This window comes from Oncorhynchus masou, chromosome 15, assembly GCF_036934945.1.
Source record: "Oncorhynchus masou masou isolate Uvic2021 chromosome 15, UVic_Omas_1.1, whole genome shotgun sequence".
Taxonomy (NCBI): Eukaryota; Metazoa; Chordata; class Actinopteri; order Salmoniformes; family Salmonidae; genus Oncorhynchus; species Oncorhynchus masou.
In genome coordinates this window covers 62,119,768-62,145,138 of record NC_088226.1, presented here as the reverse complement: position 1 = coordinate 62,145,138, position 25,371 = coordinate 62,119,768, and the positions used below count along the sequence as shown (strand labels likewise).

The 25,371-nt window shown below is 43.4% G+C and overlaps 1 protein-coding gene across 1 annotated transcript in view; it reads left to right on the top strand.

Annotated features, from left to right (window-relative positions):
* Nucleotides 1-24,305, top strand: part of slc13a1 (solute carrier family 13 member 1) — a 29,425-nt gene extending 5,120 nt beyond the window's left edge. The window contains exons 2-15 of the mRNA XM_064989952.1: nt 3,486-3,614; nt 4,324-4,460; nt 16,393-16,577; nt 16,682-16,721; nt 16,961-17,024; nt 19,251-19,408; nt 19,957-20,076; nt 21,109-21,207; nt 21,341-21,445; nt 21,572-21,678; nt 21,883-21,977; nt 22,814-22,975; nt 23,276-23,413; nt 23,649-24,305. Coding sequence (XP_064846024.1) covers nt 3,486-3,614; nt 4,324-4,460; nt 16,393-16,577; nt 16,682-16,721; nt 16,961-17,024; nt 19,251-19,408; nt 19,957-20,076; nt 21,109-21,207; nt 21,341-21,445; nt 21,572-21,678; nt 21,883-21,977; nt 22,814-22,975; nt 23,276-23,413; nt 23,649-23,792 — 1,683 coding nt within the window. The 3' untranslated portion in view covers nt 23,793-24,305. The remainder of the gene's footprint in view (nt 1-3,485; nt 3,615-4,323; nt 4,461-16,392; nt 16,578-16,681; nt 16,722-16,960; nt 17,025-19,250; nt 19,409-19,956; nt 20,077-21,108; nt 21,208-21,340; nt 21,446-21,571; nt 21,679-21,882; nt 21,978-22,813; nt 22,976-23,275; nt 23,414-23,648) is intronic.
* The last annotated feature ends 1,066 nt before the right edge of the window (nt 24,306-25,371 follow it).

Here is a 25,371-nt window from a genome sequence, read left to right as displayed (position 1 = left end):
TTTGACATTGTTTTGAGACCGCTTTTTGCGAATCCACAGCAAGTAGTTTAGCTTTTTTTTTTACTTTATCAAATTCATTTATATTTCACTTTACAGATAAATGCTTAATTAAAATGTCAATAGCTTGCACCCCAAAGGATTTAAAATAATACAACCAACTGTTACTAGTTCAGGGACATCGCCTGTCCAATCAACGGTAATTACTTTAGAATTTTTTTACTTTGGCTATTTATATTAATTTTATTTTATTATATGTCAAAAATACTTGCTTAAATCTTCAATAACTTCGACCCCCTAAGGACTTTCATGAATAAAACCAACTTATTAGTTCAGGGACCTTGTCTGTACAATCTTCAGCAAATACTTTAGTATTTTTTCATACCACCTTTAATTATTAGTTATCCATGAAAACAAAACCATGTTATCCTGAAAATGCAGGTGTGATAGTTACAGTGCCTTGCGAAAGTATTCGGCCCCCTTGAACTTTGCGACCTTTTGCCACATTTCAGGCTTCAAACATAAAGATATAAAACTGTATTTTTTTATGAAGAATCAACAACAAGTGGGACACAATCATGAAGTGGAACGACATTTATTGGATATTTCAAACTTTAACAAATCAAAAACTGAAAAATTGGGCGTGCAAAATTATTCAGCCCCCTTAAGTTAATACTTTGTAGCGCCACCTTTTGCTGCGATTACAGCTGTAAGTTGCTTGTGGTATGTCTCTATCAGTTTTGCACATTGAGAGACTGATTTTTTTTCCCATTCCTCCTTGCAAAACAGCTCGAGCTCAGTGAGGTTGGATGGAGAGCATTTGTGAACAGCAGTTTTCAGTTCTTTCCACAGATTCTCGATTGGATTCAGGTCTGGACTTTTACTTGGCCATTCTAACACCTGGATATGTTTATTTTTGAACCATTCCATTGTAGATTTTGCTTTATGTTTTGGATCATTGTCTTGTTGGAAGACAAATCTCCGTCCCAGTCTCAGGTCTTTTGCAGACTCCATCAGGTTTTCTTCCAGAATGGTGCTGTATTTGGCTCCATCCATCTTCCCATCAATTTTAACCATCTTCCCTGTCCCTGCTGAAGAAAAGCAGGCCCAAACCATGATGCTGCCACCACCATGTTTGACAGTGGGGATGGGATGAACTGTGTTGCTTTTTCGCCAAACATAACATTTTGCATTGTTGCCAAAAAGTTCGATTTTGGTTTCATCTGACCAGAGCACCTTCTTCCACATGGGGCGGCAGGGTAGCCTAGTGGTTAGAGCGTCGGGCTAGTAACCGGAAGGTTGCGAGTTCAAACCCCCGAGCTGACAAGGTACAAATCTGTCGTTCTGCCCCTGAACAGGCAGTTAACCCACTGTTCCCAGGCCGTCATTGAAAATAAGAATTTGTTCTTAACTGACTTGCCTGGTTAAATAAAGGTAAAAATAAAAAATAAAAATGTTTGGTGTGTCTCCCAGGTGGCTTGTGGCAAACTTTAAACAACACTTTATATGGATATCTTTAAGAAATGGCTTTCTTCTTGCCAAAGGCCAGATTTGTGCAATATACGACTGATTGTTGTCCTATGGACAGAGTCTCCCACCTAAGCTGTAGATCTCTGCAGTTCATCCAGAGTGATCATGGGCCTCTCGGCTGCATCTCTGATCAGTCTTCTCCTTGTATGAGCTGAAAGTTTAGAAGGACGGCCAGGTCTTGGTAGATTTGCAGTGGTCTGATACTCCTTCCATTTCAATATTATCGCTTGCACAGTGCTCCTTGGGATGTTTAAAGCTTGGGAAATCTTTTTGTATCCAAATCCGGCTTTAAACTTCTTCACAACAGTATCTCGGACCTGCCTGGTGTGTTCCTTGTTCTTCATGATGCTCTCTGCGCTTTTAACGGACCTCTGAGACTATCACAGTGCAGGTGCATTTATACGGAGACTTGATTACACACAGGTGGATTGTATTTATCATCATTAGTCATTTAGGTCAACATTGGATCATTCAGAGATCCTCACTGAACTTCTGGAGAGAGTTTGCTGCACTGAAAGTAAAGGGGCTGAATAATTTTGCACGCCCAATTTTTCAGTTTTTGATTTGTTAAAAAAGTTTGAAATATCCAATAAATGTCGTTCCACTTCATGATTGTGTCCCACTGGTTGTTGATTCTTCACAAAAAAAATACAGTTTAATATCTTTATGTTTGAATCCTGAAATGTGGCAAAAGGTCGCAAAGTTCAAGGGGGCCGAATACTTTCGCAAGGCACTGTATATTGAGCCAGCAGCATACCACCCTGCATACCACTGCTGGCTTGCTTCTGAAGCTAAGCAGGGTTGGTCCTGGTCAGTTCCTGGATGGGAAACCAGATGCTGCTGGAAGTGGTGTTGGAGGACCTATTTTCTCTGGTCTAAAAAAAAATGTCCCAATGCCCCATGGCAGTGATTGGCACTGCCATGTGTAGGGTGCCGTCTTTCGGGTGGGATGTTAAATGGGTGTCCTGACTCTCTGAGGTCATTAAAGAGCCCATGGCACTTATTGTAAGAGTAGGGGTGTTAACCCCGGTGTCCTGGATAAATTCCCAATCTGGCCCTCAAACCATCACGGTCACCTAATAATCCCCAGTTTACAATTGGCTCATTCATCCCCCTCCTCTGCCCTGTAACTATTTCCCCAGGTCGTTGCTGCAAATGAGAACGTGTTCTCAGTCAACTTACCTGGTAAAATAACGGATAAATAAATGTATAAATATTAATTAATCACAATGTAAGCCTACTCATACAAAAAACATTGGCACCTCTAATGCAAGATTAGCTTCACTGTGAAACACCATTATTCTGGCTATTAATCATTCTTAAAAAGTCAGTAAAATTGCTTATTTAGCCATCTCAAAAAACATATCCTGTATCATGCATGCAAGTCTGTCCACAACGATGGAGCAGCAGACCAAGTAATATGCTTCGGGGAGGACCCTATACCCTAGAATAACTATTCTGGTCGGTGTCAACTTAATTCATGAATAGGTCCTGAGATCGATTCTGTTACTTGTTATTAGTGTCAGATATTTCCATTTTGGGATAGTTGTTCACTAAATTGCTAGCACTAGTTGCTCAAGCTGCTACAGTGGCTACAATGTAAACAAACGTCTCGTGATCAGTGGAACGCGAATGTCTTCTCACGTGATGCTGCCTTCGAATCCCGTCCCAAATTGCAGTTGCCAACTGGAGTGCTACCTAGTAAGGTAGTTGCCTTTGGAAGCAGGTAGGCAGCTGAATTTGGATTGGGACACACACACACACAGCCTATGATGATAACGAGATACCCTTGGAAAAAATTATGACTATTACAAATATCTTTTCATTTCAGTTGACAAAAATGGGAAAAGACAATAATTCCACGTGAGACTAATGGACGTTTGACTTGACATGAACCTCATTGTCATATTTTTTCCCAACCTGAAGCATGTTGTTTCTTTCCTTTTGGCCTCTTGTAGGTGTCAGAATGTGCGTTCGTACTGTGTGTCATGGCAGTGTACTGGCTGACAGAAGCCCTGCCACTGGCAGCCACAGCTCTGTTCCCAGCCTTGCTCTTCCCTTTCTTTGGCATCATGAAGTCCTCTCAGGTGAACATTGCACAATTTTATTGCATTCAATTGTGTGTGTGTGCAACTATTTTAAATTATAATAAAAATTTGCAGAAATGTTGATGAATGTATTTTCCAGGAAGCCGACGTTACGTAACCTGGCTGCTCTCTATCTCACTTTCATGTTTGATAGAACATATGACAAAACTCCTCTGGTTTGATTAATTCATCAATAAATCTATAAATGCAGGAGCATTTATTACATTATTATCATATCACAGTCAGCTCCTAACTCCTTATGCCCCACTCACGTTATGTAGGAAACTCGAAAAATGTCCAACTTGCTAACTTAGGCAGAAAAGTTGGATCCTGAGTTTTCCACTTGGGAGGTACCAGAATCAACCAATAGGAAGCTCTACGCAAATAACTTACATTCATTTTAATTTGGAGCACCTGAGTTTCAGACATGACGTGAATGTAGCATTAGTCTGTAATAATCTGTTTATGATCTATTTTTTTATTAACAATCTCAGTGCCCGGCACTGTATGGTTTTATTGGCTTGGCAAAATGACACAGAAGGCATAATGTTCTTTCCATCCTTACTAGACAAATTAAAAGTCAGTATTATTTTTGAAATGTCCTCTTAACATTTTGATAGGTGTCAAAATGGACTGCTTATCATGAAATGTCAAATCTGACCAGCATATTGATCAACATGTTCTCCCTCCTGCCCTCTCGCATGTCCAGGTGGCTGGGGTGTACTTCAAAGACTTCCACCTGCTGTTGATCGGAGTCATCTGTCTGGCAACGTCTATAGAGAAGTGGGGTCTCCACCGGAGGATAGCACTTAGTCTGGTCACTCTGGTCGGTGTCAATCCTGGATGGTGAGAACTTTCTCTCTGCCGGCCACTCTCTCATTGACTGTTCCAGACCTCAGTTGCAGATGTGTGGCTACATTGACAGGCGATACGCACAAAACGCATCAGGAGAGAGAGATCGGTTTGTTGTTTTTAAAGTCTCTGAAAAAGTGTTCTATTGACAAAGTTATTAGCTACCTATTGAATTTGGATCCAGCAACATGGTAAGCCTCAGTTGCGGGGACTGCTACTATCCATCCAGGGATCCTGCCAACCAAAAGTCTGAAGAGCTGCTTGGAGTAGCAGCTAGCTTAGCTGCTAACTAGCTATCAAGCCAGGAAGGTTTCCAGGAAGGTTGAACCCAGCCTGCGATGCGATTAGTTCTTTTGGCAGGGACCACGATTTGTCCCGGGTTGTGGCTGTCTAAATCCCTACTGTTTGTTAGCCTACACTGCCACCATGACATCCAAAACTAAAGCCAGTGGGAGTAATGGAGAAGACAGTGTTTCTCTATCACAGGTGAAGGATCTTTTTAAAAGGGTTCAACAAGCAGTTGTTATAACAAAATGAAAATACCTTCAAGAGCTTTGTCCAAATACTAATGGATTTAACTAACAAAAGAATACACGATCTGACCAGAGAGGTCCAGGATCTTAAGAACAGTTTGCAGAGGTGGATGTCCTGAAAGAGACTTACAGTTTGTTGTTATATTGCTGCAAGTCACGCAAGATGACATCAGCACAGTCAGTGAATCATTATTAACCTCTCTGCACACCGAACCCGTTAGTTAGCGGAATGAAATTCGACAACATACGGTGATCGCTACATAAATAGTAATATTAAACATTCATGAAAATACAAGTGTCTCACATGTTTCGAAAGCCTATAATCTTGCTAATCCAACTGCATTGTCAGATTTAAAAAATAATTTACTGCGAAAGAATACGATGCGATTATCTGAGGATAGAGCCCCATAAAAAACAACTTTCAACCAGCACAGGCGTAACACAAACTGCAATAAAATAAATTGTTTACCTTTGACGATCTTCCTCTGTTTGCAATCCCAATGCTCACTGTTACACAATGAATGGTCTTTTGTTTGATAAAAATCAATTTTTAATAGCCTAACAAGAAACATTTTATGAACCGCTTTTGTCGTGAATTCCGTCTCATTCCATTTTCAACGACACATTCGATGTAAATACACACACTAAACGTGACTTTTCCAGTCATGTTTGGTTTCATTGCAATCAACTGGTTTGTTTGTAACACAACCAAACCTGATGGGTCATTTTGCGGGATGTATTGACTGAAAGAAACCGATTTGAAGACAACAAGTAATGACATCATTGTGCACCAATGATATGACCGCTGTTTCGTTGATTGACTGTATTTTAACCAAATGACCACTGATCGTCTTGAAATCTAGCTGGGTAGATAGCCAATGAGCTAAGGTAAACGACAATATGTAATGTTTGTGTTGGAAGACCAACCCATGTAGTAAACTCCGGCGTAAAGAGGTTCACTCGCCATTGAAGATTCATACTGGAAGGTGCCACGCATGTTACGCACAGCGGTGTTTTGGTAAAGGGCATCTTCAGCTGTTTATATATCAATCAGTATGGCGACTAAGTCAGGGAAAGCTAAATCTAAAGCTAAAGTCTAGATATACAGATGTACACACAATTTTAGAAGAAATTGATCGGGAAAGTGAGACAGAGATTGTTGGAGGACGATTCATTTAGTGATTCCCAAATGGAGGACATCGTTTTTGGACTGGTAAGTTTTTCTCATGCCAATGCCGTTGTTTGAAATTAATAATATAAAATATTATTTGTGAAATGAAATAGCTATTTGAGGATGTTGAGGGGAGGGCAGGAAATGGCCAAAGTGAAATGGAGACAGTAGATACAGCTGGTCTGTTGTAATATAATAAAGACAGTAGATCTAGCTGGTCTGTCATAATATTAAATAGACAGTAGATCTAGCTGGTCTGTCATAATATAAATGAGACAGTAGATCAAGCAGGTCTATAATAATATATTCAACCTTATGTTCCCTGTACTCTATATATACAGTGCCTTGCGAAAGTATTCGGCCCCCTTGAACTTTGCGACCTTTTGCCACATTTCAGGCTTCAAAACTGTATTTTTTTGTGAAGAATCAACAACAAGTGGGACACAATCATGAAGTGGAACGACATTTATTGAATATTTCAAACTTTTTTAACAAATCAAAAACTGAAAAATTGGGCGTGCAAAATTATTCAGCCCCTTTACTTTCAGTACAGCAAACTCTCTCCAGAAGTTTAGTGAGGATCTCTGAATGATCCAATGTTGACCTAAATGACTAATGATGATAAATACAATCCACCTGTGTGTAATCAAGTCTCCGTATAAATGCACCTGCACTGTGATAGTCTCAGTGGTCCGTTAAAAGCGCAGAGAGCATCATGAAGAACAAGGAACACACCAGGCAGGTCCGAGATACTGTTGTGAAGAAGTTTAAAGCCGGATTTGGATACAAAAATATTTCCCAAGCTTTAAACATCCCAAGGAGCACTGTGCAAGCGATAATATTGAAATGGAAGGAGTATCAGACCACTGCAAATCTACCAAGACCTGGCCGTCCCTCTAAACTTTCAGCTCATACAAGGAGAAGACTGATCAGAGATGCAGCCAAGAGGCCCATGATCACTCTGGATGAACTGCAGAGATCTACAGCTGAGGTGGGAGACTCTGTCCATAGGACAACAATCAGTCGTATATTGCACAAATCTGGCCTTTATGGAAGAGTGGCAAGAAGAAAGCCATTTCTTAAAGATATCCATAAAAAGTGTTGTTTAAAGTTTGCCACAAGCCACCTGGGAGACACAACAAACATGTGGAAGAAGGTGCTCTGGTCAGATGAAACCAAAATTGAACTTTTTGGCAACAATGCAAAACGTTATGTTTGGCGAAAAAGCAACACAGCTAATCACCCTGACCACACCATCCCCACTGTCAAACATGGTGGTGGCAGCATCATGGTTTGGGCCTGCTTTTCTTCAGCAGGGACAGGGAAGATGGTTAAAATTGATGGGAAGATGGATGGAGCCAAATACAGGACCATTCTGGAAGAAAACCTGATGGAGTCTGCAAAAGACCTGAGACTGGGACGGAGATTTGTCTTCCAACAAGACAATGATCCAAAACATAAAGCAAAATCTACAATGGAATGGTTCAAAAATAAACATATCCAGGTGTTAGAATGGCCAAGTCAAAGTCCAGACCTGAATCCAATCGAGAATCTGTGGAAAGAACTGAAAACTGCTGTTTACAAATGCTCTCCATCCAACCTCACTGAGCTCGAGCTGTTTTGCAAGGAGGAATGTGAAAAAAAAATCAGGCTCTCGATGTGCAAAACTGATAGAGACATACCCCAAGCGACTTACAGCTGTAATCGCAGCAAAAGGTGGCGCTACAAAGTATTAACTTAAGGGGGCTGAATAATTTTGCACGCCCAATTTTTCAGTTTTTGATTTGTTAAAAAAGTGTGAAATATCCAATAAATGTTGTTCCACTTCATGATTATGTCCCACTTGTTGTTGATTCTTCACAAAAAAATACAGTTTTATATCTTTATGTTTGAAGCCTGGATTGTGGCAAAAAGTCGTAAAGTTCAAGGGGGCCGAATACTTTCGCAAGGCACTGTATATATGTTTATTATACCTCTTGATACAGGGCTCATATGTGAAACTATTCTAACTGAACATTTTCTTTCACAGTGACACTGACTCCAAATGGGAGCCTCCAGTGCCAAGGTGTCCATCCCCCCATTGAAGCTGGTTCATCCAGCTCCTGCCACAAGTGGTGTTCATATGCCCAAATGTATTTCTGCAGGCATGGATGTGCCTCAGGGCCAAAAGGGCACAGCATGGAGACATCGCTGTGTTCTTTGCAAAATGAAGTCCCCCATCTCCTGCACCACATGCTTGGTGACCCTCTGCTTTACAGCAGAAAGAGACTGCTATGGCACCTGGCATCAGCAGCACAATATTGTGTAGAGGACTGAGGGTCTTCCAAATATTGAAAGTGTTATTTTGTAAATGTATATATTTTTTTTCATGTTTTTTCTCAATTTTTTGGGCGGGTGTATTATAATAACATTTTGGTATTTTGTATATAGTGTGGCAAACCTCTTCAAGGTTAGGAGCGTTTGTCACAAACTAAGTGGTAAACTGTCATCAAATCACCCAAGAATGAGAGTTATTTCGAACAGGACAGTACCTGTGTGTTTGTTTCTCCGTCCTGGTCCACCCAGGCCGTAGGCGAGGTCAAGGATAGCAGGGTTCGGTACACGAATCGGGTTCTCGGTAGGTCCAGGTCCAAACGCCAACAGGTAAGTCCAAAACAGTCCAGCTCATACACGGTAAATCCAGCCAATCTCTATTGTCTCTTTCTCTATTGTTCATAGATCCTTCCAGCACTCTCTTCTCCTCTTCCTGGTTTTTCTTGACCCTTTATCTGTGGGTTGGCTCCACCTTCTGAGGGTTCCCCTTGCTTCTGGGACTTGTAGTTTTGGTGGTCGGCCATTTTGTGATCTGTAGTTCTGACAGGGGTGGCCAATTTAGTGATCGGGCAGAGCCCGTTTATTAGTTCTGCTCTCACATATCTGCCATTTACCACTCGACCCCCTTCTTTGCCACACATCTCTCCCCCTAGATCCGACCCCCTAGGTCGGGCTACCGCAGCAAAATATGCGTGCATGCGGGATAACCCATCCACGTTTCCCATTTCCTTCCCTGCTCTGTGTTTCAAGTCAAAATTAAACGGTTGGAGACTCAAAAACCACCGCATCACCCGTGCGTTCTTCTCTTTAGCCCTATGCATCCAGGTGAGTGGGGCATGGTCACTGATGAGGGTGAAGTGGCGCCCCAGCAGGTAGTATTTCAGGCTTTCTAGAGCCCACTTTACTGCCAGCGCCTCTTTCTCAACGACTGAGTAGTTGGTTTTCCCGTGGTTCCAGCTTCCTGCTTAAAAACAGGATGGGGTGTTCCACCCCTTCTACCTCTTGGGATAGCACTGCTCCCAAGCCGACCTCTGAGGCATCCGTCTGAACCATAAACTCTCTCTCAAAGTCTGGTACCACCAGCACTGGATTACAGCAGAGAGCCTCCTGTAATGTCCTAAATGCTTTGGTGGCCCTTTCATCCCATTTGACCATGTTTGGCCCTCTGGCTCTAGTCATGTCGGTAAGTGGGGCGGCCACTGTGGCATAACTTGGGATGAACTTCCGGTAGTAACCCGTCAGCCCTAGGAAGGCTCGAACTTGCTTCTTATTTACTGGTTTCGGCCATTCTCTAATTGCCTTCACCTTCTTATGTTGGGGTTTGATTAACCCTCTTCCCACAGTGTATCCCAGATACTCTGTTTCCTCTAACCCCACATAACACTTGGCAGGGTTTGCCGTGAGCCCTGCCTTTCTAAGGGCGTCTAACACTGCTTGTACCCGGGGTAAGTGGGATTCCCAATCTGGGCTGTAGATCCCCACGTCATCTAAATAAGCTGCGGCATATGCTTTGTGCGGTTTTAGGACTTTGTCCATGAGCCGTTGAAAGGTGGCTGGGGCCCCGTGTAAGCCGAATGGCATGACGGTGTATTGAAACAAACCGTCAGGTGTTGCAAAGGCTGTCTTTTCTTTGGCCCTGGGGGTCAGAGGAATTTGACTGTACCCTTTTGTCAGATCAAGAGTCGTAATGTACCAAGCATTACCAATTTTCTCCAGAAGTTCATCTACTCGGGGCATGGGGTAGGCATCAAACTTGGAGATTTCATTTACCTTCCGAAAGTCGTTACAGAACCGCAAAGACCCATCGGGCTTGGAGACCATCACAATTGGGCTAAACCACTCACTATGTGACTCTTCGATCACTCCAGCTGTCAACATTTTCTCCGCCTCTGCTCTAATCACGGCCCGTCGAGCCTCGGGTACCCGATATGGCCTCATACTCACTTTTCTCCCTGGTAGGGAAACGATATCATGAGCCGTAACCTCAGTTCGGCCAGGTACCTCTGAAAACACATCTCTGTTCTTCTGGATCAGGTCTTCACTTCCTGTACTTGTGCTGGGGACAGAGTGGGTGAGATATTTACTTTGGCTGTCTCCTGAGTGTGTGTGGGGTATGTGACCATTAGTGTTTCTCTCTCTCTCCATGATTTTAACAGATTTATGTGATAAATCTGTTCCTGGGGCCGTCGACCTGGCTGTCGGATCCGATAATTGACTTCTCCTATTCTCTCCAGTACTTCATATGGTCCTTTCCATGTGGCCAGTAGTTTACACTCTACCGTGGGGATCAGCACTAACACCTTATCTCCCGGTTGAAATTCCCTCAGGGTAGCCTGCCGGTTATAAGTGTGCCGCTGGTGCTCCTGTGCTTGTCTCATGTGCTCTCTGACGATGGGCATGACTGTGGCTATCCTGTCTTGCATTGCCGTGACGTGCTCTATGACACTAATATACGGGGTGGATTGGTGCTCCCAGGTTTCCCGGGCGATGTCTAAGATTCCTCGGGGATGCCTCCCATATACCAGCTCAAAGGGAGAAAACCCCAGCGAGGCTTGAGGAACCTCTCTAATGGCAAACATCAGATACGGCAACATGCAATCCCAGTTCTTCCCATCCTTATCGATTACCTTCCTGAGCATTGACTTCAGGGTCCGGTTGAATCTCTCGACCAGCCCGTCCGTCTGAGGATGGTAAACCGATGTCCTCAACTGTTTCACCTGCCACAGTTTACAAAGGTCCGCCATAATTCGGGACATAAAGGGGTCCCCTGGTCGGTAAGGATCTCCTTTGGAACCCCTACCCTGGTGAACAAGAGCACTAATTCCTTTGCAATATTCTTGGAAGCCATCGTCCGAAGGGGAATGGCTTCTGGGTAGCGAGTGGCATAATCTAGAATGACCAGAATGTATTGGTGCCCTCTGGCGGATTTGGGTAGTGGGCCCACTAAATCCATCGCTATCCTCTCAAATGGTGTTTTGATTATGGGGAGTGGCACTAACGGGCTTCTAACAGCTGGTCGGGGAGCTGTTAACTGGCACTCCGGGCACTCTCCACAATGCCGAGCCACTTCAGCTTGAATTCCTGGCCAGTAAAACCTCCTTACAATCCGGTCTCGGGTTTTATCGATACCAAGGTGTCCACCCAGAATGTGCCCATGAGCTAGATCCAGTACTGTCCTCCGGTACCGAGTGGGAACCAACAACTGTTCCACCACATCAACCCCTATTTTCGAGACTCTGTACACCAAACCCTTTTTCATGATGAAGTGGGGAAAACTATTAGGCATCATACCAACATTTTATGGGAGTACCATCTACGACCTGCACATCTGCTCTGGCTTGCTGCAGGGTTGGATCCTGGTTTTGGGCCGTTCTAAAATTAGTCAAGGAACCTGCCAGGTCTGCGGGTTCTAGATCGTCGTCCTCTGGATTCAGACCGACCCCAGCCCCACTAGTACTGGGTTGTTCGTTATCAGCGAGGTTTGCCACTTCATCCTCCTCCTCCCCTACTAGCACTTGTGATGTTGTCCCCTGGGAGACCTCTTTTCCTGGCTTTGGTTGAAGGCCCCATGCTTCATCCTGCTTGGTCAGGGTTGATGGCTTCTCAAATATGCCATTCTTGTGGCCTAACTTCGCAAAGTTAGGAAAGTCTCTACCCAATATTACATCATATGGCATCTTTGGGACCACACCGACCTCATAATCCAGCAGACCGTCCTCTGTTTGTATGCTCACTAAGGCCGTGGGGTACAGACGGGTATCCCCATGAATGCATGTAACACTGATATCCTGTCTTGTATCCAGTTTATGATTCGGCACTAGGCTTGCAACGACCAGGGTTAGTATACTGCCGGAATCCAGCAGTGCTTCAACCTCTTTCCCTTCAACCTTCACCCTGCACATATGTTTGTTTCTTGATCTTTCATGTACAGTGGTTACAACAGGACATGCATACCGTATATCATCTTCATTTTCACCGAGGTTACATTGCATTGGCTTTTCTTTAATAGGGCAGTAGGCTGCAATATGTCCTGGTTGATTACAATTGTAACAGATAATAGGGGTTCGGGGGGGAGACCCCCTCGACACCCAGTCCCGGTTTCCGTTTTTTCCCTTAGTGTCTCGGCCTGATTCTGATTCTTTCCTCATGGCCCCACGCTGCTCTCTTCCCCCTCTATATGCTGGGACAGCCTTACCCTGTCCGCTGGTTTGCCCATGCCTGGGGAACGGGAATCTTTCCTCCTGTGCCTGCTCAGCTGTTCCTGCCATACAATACCGTTCAACCAGGCCCACGAGATGGTCGGCGGAAAGTACCTCGTTCTGGCCAACCCATCGTCTCACTTCTTGGGGTAGACCTCGCTGAAACTGGTTGAGTACGATGGTCTCGACGATCTCGGCGGATGACCGGGTCTCTGGTCGCAACCATTTCCGTGCCAGGTGAATCAAGTCGAACATCTGTGTTCGTGGGGGTTGTCCCGGTCGGTAGGACCACTGGTGGAAGCGGTGTGCCCTCACGGTATTGGTCACTCCCAGTCTAGTCAGGATCTCTCCCTTTAGTTTATCGTAATCCTGTGCATCTTTCAACTCCAGGTCGAAATACGCTTTTTGAGCGTCCCCTGCCAGGTATGGTGCCAGAAGCCCTGCCCATTCTTCTTTTGTCCACTTCTCCCTCTCTGCCGTCCTTTCGAAGGTGGTGAGATATGCTTCCACATCATCCTGCGCTGTCATTTTTTGAAGAAAATGATTGGCCCTCCTCTGGGTATTTGCAGCTGGTAATTAAGCCCCAATTTGGTCCGCTAGAACCTTTAGGCCTTCTCTTAACTCCCGGGTGTTTCTCTCTTGCTCTCCTCTGAGCAGCTGGTTGGTGCGGTGCTGGACCTGTAACGTGTCCTGATACATTCGCATTGCATCCTGATGAGCTATTTGTTGAGCTCTAGTTGCCTCTTGTTGGGCGGCCGCCGCTTGTAACAGGCCCTGTATGGCTCCCTCCATACTCATTTTCCTGAGAAACTGTCCTAACCAAACAAAGCCACAAAAAAACCTGACTCCCCTTGGAGTGCTAACTGAACATTTTTCTTTTTCTTCTACCTAACCAGTGGTATGGTTAGTCCATGTCTGCATCCTCCACCACGTGTGGCAAACCTCTTCAAGGTTAGGAGCGTTTGTCACAAACTAAGTGGTAAACTGTCACCAAATCACCCAAGAATGAGAGTTATTTCGAACAGGACAGTACCTGTGTGTTTGTTTCTCCGTCCTGGTCCACCCAGGCCGTAGGCGAGGTCAAGGATAGCAGGGTTCGGTACACGAATCGGGTTCTCGGTAGGTCCAGGTCCAAACGCCAACAGGTAAGTCCAAAACAGTCCAGCTCATACACGGTAAATCCAATCTCTATTGTCTCTTTCTCTATTGTTCATAGATCCTTCCAGCACTCTCTTCTCCTCTTCCTGGTTTTTCTTGACCCTTTATCTGTGGGTTGGCTCCACCTTCTGAGGGTTCCCCTTGCTTCTGGGACTTGTAGTTTTGGTGGTTGGCCATTTTGTGATCTGTAGTTCTGACAGGGGTGGCCATTTTAGTGATCGGGCAGAGTTTTGCTCTCACATATCTGCCATTTACCACTCGACCCCCTTCTTTGCCACACATCTCTCCCCCTAGATCCGACCCCCTAGGTCGGGCTACCGCAGCAAAATATGCGTGCATGCGGGATAACCCATCCACGTTTCCCATTTCCTTCCCTGCTCTGTGTTTCAAGTCAAAATTAAACGGTTGGAGACTCAAAAACCACCGCATCACCCGAGCGTTTGGGCTACTTTCTACTGACTCTGAAAAACACCAAAAGAAAGATGCCCAGGGTCCCTGCTCATCTGCGTGAACATGCCTTAGGCATGCTGCATGGAGGCATGAGGACTGCAGATGTGGCCAGGGCAATAGATTGCAATGTCCATACTGTGAGACGCCTAAGACAGCGCTACAGGGAGACAGGACGGACAGCTGATCGTCCTCGCAGTGGCAGACCAAGTGTAACACCTGCACAGGATCGGTACATCCGAACATCACACCTGCGGGACAGGTACAGGATGGCAACATCAACTGCCAGAGTTACACCAGGAACCCACAATCCCTCCATCAGTGCTCAGACTGTCCACAATAGGCTGAGAGAGGCTGGACTGAGAGCTTGTAGGCCTGTTGTAAGGCAGGTCCTCACCAGACATCACCGGCAACAACGTCGCCTATGGGCACAAACCCACCGCCGCTGGACCAGACAGGGCTGGAAAAAGGTGTTCTTCACTAACGAGTCGCAGTATTGTCTCACCAGGGGTGATGGTCGGATTCGCGTTTATCATCGACGGAATGAGCGTTACACCGAGGCCTGTACTCTGGAGCGGGATAGAATGGGATGCAGTCTGAGGAGAGTGTTGGAGGCTATATTGTAAATTACATCGCCGAAGTCAAGGATCGGTAGGATAGTCAGTTTTATGAGGGTATGTTTGGCAGCATGAGTTTTGGATTGGAGTTGCTTAATGTGAGTCTGGAAGGAGAGTTTACAGTCTACAATACTTATTTTCTACCATAATTTGCAAATAAATTAATTAAAAATCCTACAATGTGATTGTCTGGATTTTTGTTTTCTCATTTTGAAGTGTACCTATGATGAAAATTACAGGCCTCTCTCAACACATCTTATCTATTGATTTACTATCAATACACACCCTCATATATATTTATATTCCAGACTCTGCCATTGCTCGTCGTAATATTTCTAAATTCCTTTATTTTTATTGGATTTTTTTGTGTGTGTTTGTGGGGGGTGGGTTGCCTCTATTGTTAGGTACTACTGTACTGACGGTGATAGGAGCATAAGCATTCCACTAGACCTGTGATAGCATCTGTAAAATTTGTAAGTGACCAATACAATTTTATTTGAATTTTATAATGTCTAAACTGTCAGTCAAAACATATTGATTCAATGGTTGTAAAGATGGGGGGAGGTCTGTCTGTGATAAAAAGATCCTTTGCATTTTTTAAACCACACTCTACAAAGCAATTACTGCAGGCTCTAGTTTTATCTTATCTTAATCTTATCTTAAATATCGCCCAGTCATATGGTCAGGTGCTGCAAAGGACCTAGAAAAACTGCAGCTGGCCCAGAACAGAGCATCACGTCTTGCTCTTCACTGTAATCAGAGGGCTAATATCAATACTATGCAAGCCAGACTCTCTTGGCTAAATGTAGAATAAAGACTGACTGCATCACTTGTTAATTTATAAGAAAATTGCAAATTGTTTGCATAGTCGGCTTACACAGAGCTCTTACACACATTTTACCCACCAGACATGCCACCAAGGGTCTGTTCACAGTCCCCAAATACAGAACAAATTCAAAGAAAGGTAAAGTATTTTATAGAGCCATGATTGTATGGAACTCTTCCATCTCAGATTGCTCAACAGCCAACCTGGTTTAAAAAAAACAGATAAAGCAACACCTCACGGCACAACGCCCCGATTTGATCTAGATATTTTGTGTGTATGTAGGCTATGTGTGACATTTTAAATTTACGTAGTTCTGCCCTTGAGCTTTTCTTGTCTGTTAATGTTCTGCATTATGTCATATTTCACATTGTGTTTGGACCCCAGAAAGAGTAGCTGCTGCTTTCGCAACAGCTAATTGGGATCCTAATAAAATACCAAAAATACCAACTGTGTCACCATCTTGGAGGATCATGTGTTTTAAAAGGTATTAACACTAACACAGCAGAAGAGCTATATCTCAAGGTCTAATAGAATGCTCTGAATCACCAAATAGGAGAAGAAAAAAAATCAGAATTGGGCGGCCTGTGTAAACGCAACCTAAGGGTAATTTGGCGAACCACCCATTTTCATTGGTTAGCGCCCCTGTGGATGTCTTTTTGCAGGCTGATGTTGGGCTTCATGAACAGCTGTGCCTTCCTATCCATGTGGGTCCAAAACACATCCGCCGTTGCCATGGTGATGCCCATCGTTGAGGCGATCATTCAGCAAATCTTGAATGCAGAGGGAGAAGGTGAGCAGCGGCAGCGAACAATGACGGGCACCAGCAACCTTGGCCTAGAACTGGAAGGTGAGAAAGCACAATAATGATCCATACATTGTTTACCCACAGAACGTAGTTATTGGTAGGAATTTAAGATTTGGAAGATTCAGAATGCCACATTATTCCTACAGAGACTGAGGGACCGTGTGAGAAAAATGAAGAGCCAATAAGGTATTTTGGAGTTCCTCTGCATATATTTAACATTCTTAAAAGTATCCCCCAAATTACTTCAAAATGTCTTTACCTTTAAAGCAGTCAATGGAGAAGGAGAGACAACAATCCAAGATGTGGATTTGTTTACACTGTCAACAACGTAAACATTTTCATTCGCATTGTATCAATTGTCCTCATACCTGGTCTTGCTTTAATTTCACGTAAGTCATTATTTATTTATTTTTAATCTCTGCTAGAACAAATGAGGAACCAGATGAAATGGAGTACACTATTCCAGAGGAAGCACCCTCTCAGACCAATGTAAGTTGTACAGGTACAGTGGCTTGCAAAAGTATTCACCCCACTTGGCATTTTTCCTATTTTGTTGCCTAACAACCTGGAATTAATATTAATTTTGGGTGGGTTTATATAATTTGATTTACACAACATGCCTACCACTTTGAATATGCAAAATAGTTTTTATTGTGAAACAAACAAGAAAGACAAAAAACTTGAGCGTGCATAACTATTCACCCCCCCCAAAGTCAATACTTTGTAGAGCCACCTTCTGCAGCAATTCCAGCTGCAAGTCTCTTAGGGTATGTCTCTATCAGCTTGGCACATCAAGCCACAGGAGTTTTTGCCCATTCTTCGAGGCAAAACTGCTCCAGCTCCTTCAAGGTGGATGGGTTCCACTGGTGTACAGCAATCTTTAAGTCATACCCCAGATTCTCAATTGGATTGAGGTCTGGGCTTTGACTAGACCATTCCAAGACATTTAAATGTTTCCTCTTAAACCACTCAAGTGTTGCTTTAGCAGTATGCTTAGGGTCATTGTCCTGCTGGAAGGTGAACCTCTTTCAGAGATTTGAGACTGGGACAGACTGAAACAGGTTTCCTTCAAATATTTCCCTGTATTTAGCGCCATCTATCATTCCTTCAATTCTGACAGGTTTCCCAGTCCCTGCCAATGAAAAACATCCCCACAGCATAATGCTGCACCACCATGCTTCACTGTGGGGGTGGTGTTTTCAGGGTGATGAGAGGTGTTGGTTTTGTACCAGACATAGAGTTTTCTTTGATGGCCAAAAAGCTACATTTTAGTCTCATCTGACCAGAGTACCGTCTTCCATATGTTTGGGGAGTCTCCCACATGCCTTTTGGCAAACACCAAACGTGTTCGCTTATTTTTTTCTTTAAGTAATGGCTTTTTTTATGGCCACTCTTCCGTAAAGCCCAGCTCTGTGGATTGTATGGCTTAAAGTGGTCCTATGGACAGATACTCCAATCTCCGCTGTGGAGCTTTGCAGCTCCTTCAGGGTTATTTTTGGTCTCTTTGTTGCCCCTCTGATTAATGCCGTTCTTGCCTGGTCGGTGATTTTTGGTGGCCGGTCCTCTCTTGGCAGGTTTGTTGTGGTGCCATATTCTTTCCATTTTTTATTTAAAAACGTATTTATTTTTTATTTGGTGTTCTGTGGGATATTCAAAGTTTCAGATATGTTTTCATAACCAACCCCTGATCTGTACTTCTCCACAACTTTGTCCCTGACCTGTTTGGAGAGCTCCTTGGTCTTCATGAAGCCGCTTGCTTGGTGGTGCCCCTTGCTTAGTGGTGTTGCAGACTCTGGGGCCTTTCAGAACAGGCATATATATATACACTGAGATCATGTGACAGATCATGTGACATATATTGCACACAGGTGGACTTCATTAAAATTATGTGACTTCTGAATGTAATTGGTTTCACCAGATCGTATTTAGGGGCTTCATAGCAAAGGGGGTGAATACATATGCACGCACCACTTTTCCATTTTTTTTCAAACATTTTTTTTCCCCCATTTCACTTCACCAATTTGGTGTATTTGGTGTAATTGGACTATTTGGTGTATGTCCATTACATGAAATCCAAATAAAACTTAAATTACAGGCTGTAATGCAACAAACTAGGAAAAACGCCAAGGGGGATGAATACTTTTGCAAGGCACTGTAACTGCCAAAATAAAGGCATTTGGCCACCATGAGCCACCAGAACAGCTTCAATGTGCCTTGGCATAGAATCTACGAGTGTCTGGAACTCTATTGGATGGATGCAACACCATTCTTCTATAAGAAATTCCAGAATTTGTTGATGGTGATGGAAAATTCCGCCTCAGGCGTCACTCCAGATTCTCCCATAAGTGTTCAATTGGGTTGAGATCTTGTGACTGACACCCACTCACTCTCTTTAAACCCCCGATGCTCTTTTGAGACCTCCCTTTCAAAAGTCACAGATCTCTTCTTCTAGCCATGGTAGCTAAGAATAATGGGGAACTGGGCATTTTTATACATGATCCTAAGCATGATGGGGTGTTAGTTATATCTTTTCTTTTAAGCAACAGCTTTCAACATACTTTGTATTCATCATTTACTTAAGTGTTTCCTTTATTTTGGAAGTTACCTGTAGATGGCTCACAAATCAAAAGCTTATAACACTGCCATATCACAATGGGCTTCTAACATGGTCAAGACAATACATGACAAACTGCCAATCTCTTTTTCTTCTTAAAGGTGATTGGGCAAAAGATAGAAGGCCGCTACCGGAGTAAGAGAGAGCACATGATGTGCAAGGGGCTGTGCCTAAGCATCACATACTCTTCCTCTATTGGAGGGATTGCCACCCTTCCTGGGACCTCCCCCAACCTCATCTTTTCAGAGTACATCCATCAGTGAGTTCTCCATCAGCTATATCTAGTGGTGGTCAGACTTTATATACAGTGCATATCACAGGAAGCAGCTGAGGCTCATAATGTCTGGAACGGAGCAAATGGAATGGCATCAAACACCTGGAAACCATATGTTTGATGTATTGATACCATTCCACTTTTTACGCTATTGTCATTACCACAAGACTGTTCTTCCCAATTAAGGTGCCACCTACCTCCTGCGACATATCCCTACACTGTATGCAATAGAAATCTTTAGAATGCCTCGTAACAGAGGAATACAAGTGGCTTGGTCAATGATACATAGAGTATGATAGAAAGGGCTGCACTCTGTATGGCGCAATACTACTGTATACTTGAACATGCTAAAATGTTTTTTCTATTCTACTGAGCTGTTTACTTCATGTTCATATTATATTATATCTTATTGTTGTTGCATTGTCGAGAAGGAACCTGCAAGTAAGCATTTTGTTGGACGGTGTATACCATGTATCCCGTACAGACTACTAATAAAACTTAAAACATCTCCATTCAACCCTATTCATTGACAGGTTTTACCCAGAATGCACCTCTGTAAACTTTGGAAACTGGATCCTCTTGTGTCTGCCAATCAGCATCATTGCTTTGCTGTTGTCATGGATATGGCTGCACTGGATGTTCATCGGCTCAGAGTGAGTAAACACCATTTCAAGGCGTTAATGAGCATTTCACCTTTTATTGACTCAACACTCCAGTTTCTCGCTTGTCTCATCAGATCACGATTGTCGTTAACCTAAATTGGCCTCATCCTTGACCCTAAGTATCACCTTATCCGTTCGGTGTTCTTTCCTCACCGTTCCTCCCTCCCATCACTCACTCTTTTATGTCTTGACTTCTCACTCAAACACCCTTTTACACCAGGGCTCTCTGCCTGTCACTGTAAATGTAACCACCAGTACCACAGGGCAGACTGGCCTGCATGAGTCATTTATTAACTGAAAGGCTTACTCATGATACAACAAGCAAGGATGGGTTAATCATCCATACAATACGTGTCAAACTCAAGAGCCCATTTAATCCTGGGCTTGAGTAAAAAAAGGTTTTGATTAAATTTTTTTTTTTTTTAAATGTATTTTTAAAAAACTACCTCAAATCACCATTGAAATAACTAAAAACAAAATTGAAACCATGCAGAAATCATAATGGACGTAGATTTATAGTTTCTTCACTCTGTGTAGCTTGCCAACATTCATCGAAGCAAAGGCTAGAAATGTCAGGAAACATCGGAAATTGGTAATCGTCATCTAAACAAAAGCTAGAAAATCAGGGAACATAGAAAATTCCAAAAAGTGATGCATAATGAACAATGTTCTGCAAATTTTGAGGAAAGATAAAATTAATTAAGTGCGGCCTTCCGGACCTAGCCTCGTACAAACCATCCTCATCTCGCGAGCTCACATTCTGTTTCGCTAGGTCAGGATGAGGCTACACCGGACCTTGGTCACAGCCGAATGTGGCCCGTGGGAAAAATTAGTTTAACACCCCTGGTCTACAGAACTGGGGGAAACCCCATTAACGCTTAGCTGATGGTCATGTTAATTGTTCTGTTTGAAGCAGTTGTTTTCCCTGAATGGCACAACTATTTTTGAATGCTTTGAAAAAATGAATTGCATTGCAGGTATGTCTTCCATCAACAATGTCGTGTGTTCAATAAACCCATGCAGCTTCAGGGTGCTGTTCCGTCCTAGTGGAGAGCGCTCTGAGAGAGAGACTGCAACAGCCAGAGTCATAGAGGAGGACTACAACACGCTGGGTCCTACAAGGTGACCCTTAAAGCTTCACCACCTTGTTTCCTCCCTTTTTTTATACATCTGTGCTGATTAGAAAGTTCATGCAAACTTTTGTTTGAGAGTGTCTGTGTATTGCAAGACATCCGATCCGAACGGCCTGTTTCAGTCCCCAGGAGGTTGTGACCGCGTTAATCTTCATCCTGATGGTGGTGCTGTGGGTCTTCAGAGACCCTGGATTTATGCCAGGGTGGGCCTCAATCTTCCTCCCTGAGTGAGTTCAATACCCTCTTCGAAAATAACTTTTTACAGATCAGTGTCACTCCCCAGCAACACATGCACTTCAAAAGGTTTTGTGATATGTGACTAAAAGGCACATGTCCTCATTCTCTTCATGTAGATATGCGGGCTACATCAGTGACGCCACCGTGGCCCTACTGCTGGGGCTCATGTTCTTCATCATGCCAGCACACAAGCCTTCTGCAGATAAACACGGTATCAAATATGGTACGGTACCCCGAATAGCATTACACCTGGGCATACTCACAGAGACGGTAGCCCATAAGAAAGATACATGATAACAGTGAAGCGTTTCCCCAGTGCACCCACTATTTTCTTCTCGTCGTCGTATTAATTATTGCACAGTTTGTGTTTTTGTGGCAGCGTAACAGGCTTCATGAGGGTTCAACTTTCGGGTTTCTCTGTTTCTAGAGGCCATGATCTCATGGAAAGAGTTCCAGGCCTGTATGCCATGGGAAGTCGCCCTACTTGTTGGTGGGGGCTTTGCACTTGCTGAGGGCACCCAGGTACCATCTTGTCTAAAACCTTTACACTCCAGCCATATCATAATCAATGTGTCAAGGAAATTAGTCACCCCTGTGTTAAAAGTATTCCATGCTAAGGCTACTTATTTAACCCTTATTTACCAGGTAAGTTGACTGAGAACACATTCTCATTTACAACAACGACCTGGGGATTAGTTACAGTGGAGAGGAGAGGAGATTAATAAGCGAATTGTAAACTGGGGATTATTAGGTGACCGTGATGGTATGAGGGCCAGAATGGGAATTTAGCCAGGACACCGGGGTTAACACTCCTACTCCTACGATAAGTGCCATGGGATCTTTAGTGACCACAGAGAGTCAGGGCACCCGTTTAACGTCCCATCCAAAAGACAGCATCCTACACAGGGCAATGTCCCGAATCACAGCCCTGGAACATTGGGATATTATATATATTATATATATATATATATTAATTTTTTTGACAGGAAGCCCAATTCTGATATTTTTTTAACCCAATTGGTCTTTTGACCTCTGAGCTCTGAAAAAGATCTGATGTGAAAAGATCTGATGTGATTGGTTAAAAGACCAATTATTATTAAAAAAATATCAGAATTGGGCTGTCTGTCTAAACGCAGCCATATAGACCATGCCCTTCTTATACAGCCAAAAGTTTGTAGCTATCGCACTGATGTCTGACGCTACGGTCACATTTTCTTGTGTAATTTGTATGAATATAGAATGAATGTATAATAGGAAGGATAGACACCCACATGTTCCTAAAAAGGAAATGTCCCATGATGCTTGCAAATAATAAAACATGTCTACAGAATTCCTACAGTCTGTCTGTCTTTCTGTAGGTGTCTGGTCTGTCCTCCTGGGTGGCAAACCTGCTATCTCCTCTGGGGAGCCTCCCCATCATAGCAACAGTCACCATTGCCTGTGTCCTGGTCACCTCAATCACAGAGCTGGCCAGCAATGCAGCCACCATCACCATCTTCCTCCCTATCCTTGCCCCTCTGGTGCGTTCATAGATCTTTCCCTCTGAGTTATGAATTATTTCCCTATTTATCCCACTGTAAATTGTCTGCTAAATGACAAAATGTTATGCAATATAATTTCTCAGGGGCTAACAAATGTTAATGGAATGAATACGGCAGTAGGGGGGGATCATTAGCTACAATATGAACATGATACAGAATAACTACATCTGCTACTTTAATAGACATACAGAAATGGAGCGGTCATAAACAAATAGAAACGTACTCTTCTTCTGACATGCATCTGAATGCCTCTTCGTTCCCATTCTCCATGAATGGCAGGCCGAAGCTATCCATGTGAACCCACTCTACATATTGATACCGACAACCCTCTGCACATCCTTCGCCTTCCTGCTTCCTTCATCCAACCCTTCCAATGCCATTGTGTTTGGCTACGGCCACCTCACCACCATGGACATGGTGAGTGCACATCGCCTCAAAGTAAATGCACTACACATAGGCCAGTTTCTAAATACCCATGTTGAATGAATCCAGAAGGGCTAGTTCTGGTTTAGCTGACCCGGTATACAAAAATAACCTTCATTAGTACACAGGTCAAAGCCTGTTGATGTACCACTAGGTCTGGTTCCCAGGCTAATGAATGATAACAATGGATTTTTGCTTGTCTAATGCTGCTTGAGTATTGTCATTTCAGGTGAAGGCGGGGATTGGTGTGAATGTAATCAGTGTCCTTGCAGTATTATTGGCTGTGACAACATGGGGGATTCCACTGTTTGACCTAGATACCTACCCTGATTGGGCACCTACTCCATCCACGTCAAACGTCACTAGATGGTGAAATCAGTCAGGAAAACACTAAATACGGGGCCATAGAGTGTTTGTCTAATGCTGGGTTCATGCACTCTTCAGAAGTTGGACACTGTACTATCTGACGAGAAAAGTAAAATGTACAACCATATTACCACAATGTTCCCCAATTGAATTTCCAACATGGAAGCTGATAAGTAATGTAGTTTTGAGTTCAGGAGCTTTCTAGGAGAAATCACTACATCTCCAATAACTGATGAGAACAGCATCACTGTCAGGAAAATAGTTAAATGGTCAATAACAGAATGTATCCTTTAGTTGCACTTCTAACCCTCACCTCAAGCTTAGAACCCAGGAGGACTGGTGGGGCTATGTTAGGAACCATTCTAATAGGGAGTTAGGGCTAAAAGGTGAGGATTCGACATGTGCCAAAGTGTTTAATTTATTGGACATGTCACTGATCATTTACCACAATGGCAGGGTAGACCATTTATAAAGAAATCAACTTTGTCAGGAAATACTTACAATAAATGTAATTCATCAACATGTCTCATTGTTTTTGTACTGCAAATGGATTTTTGTATTATAAATACAGGACATTGTTGCTCCAAGGACAAATTGATTTCAGTTAATTTGTGCACAATGTCTTATTTTCAATGCTGAAGTGTAACAGAGAACGTGAGCTCCTGATTACCCCAACGACAGAGCAAGGCAGTGAAATATTATTTTTGACAACAATAACTAGGATTTCCAAGGCTCTGAATCGATGTTTGTTTAGTATTTTATTAGGATCCTCAATTAGCCGCTTCCAAAACTCTTCCTGGGGTCCAAACAAGAAACAAAACAAATAAAATACATAGTTAGCATAACAAGACTTAAGAAATCCCGCTATGCCCTCCCATGTACCATCAACAAGGCAAAGCGTCAATACAGGACTAAGATCGAATCGTACTACCAGCTCTGAAGTTCATCAGATGTGGCAGGGCTTGCAAACCATTACAGACTACAAAGGGAAGCACAGCCAAGAGCTGCCCAGTGACACGAGCCTACTTGACGAGCTAAACTACTTCTATGCTTGCTTCGAGGCAAATAACACATGCATACACATGAAATACACATGAGAGCACCAGCTGTTCCGAAAGACTGTGATCACGCTCTCAGCAGCCGATGTAAGACCTTTAAACAGGTCAACATTCACAAGGCCAGATGGATTATCAGGATGTGTACTGAGAGCATGCGCTGACCAACTGGAAAGTGTCTTCACTGACATTTTCAACCTCTCCCTGTCCGAGTCTGTAATACCAACATGTTTCAAGCAGACCACCATAGTACCTGTGAACAAGAACACTAAGGTAACCTGCCTAACTGACCCATAGCACTCATGTCTGTAGTCATGAAGTGCTTTGAAAGGCTGGTCATGGCTCACAGCAACACCATCCTCCCAGAAACCCTTGACCCACTCCAATTTGCATACAGTCCCAACAGATCCACAGATGATGCAATCTCTACTGCACTCCACACTGCCCTTTCACACCTGGACAAAAGGAACACCTATGTGAGAATGCTATTCATAGACTATAGATCCGTATTCAACAACATAGTGCCCTCAA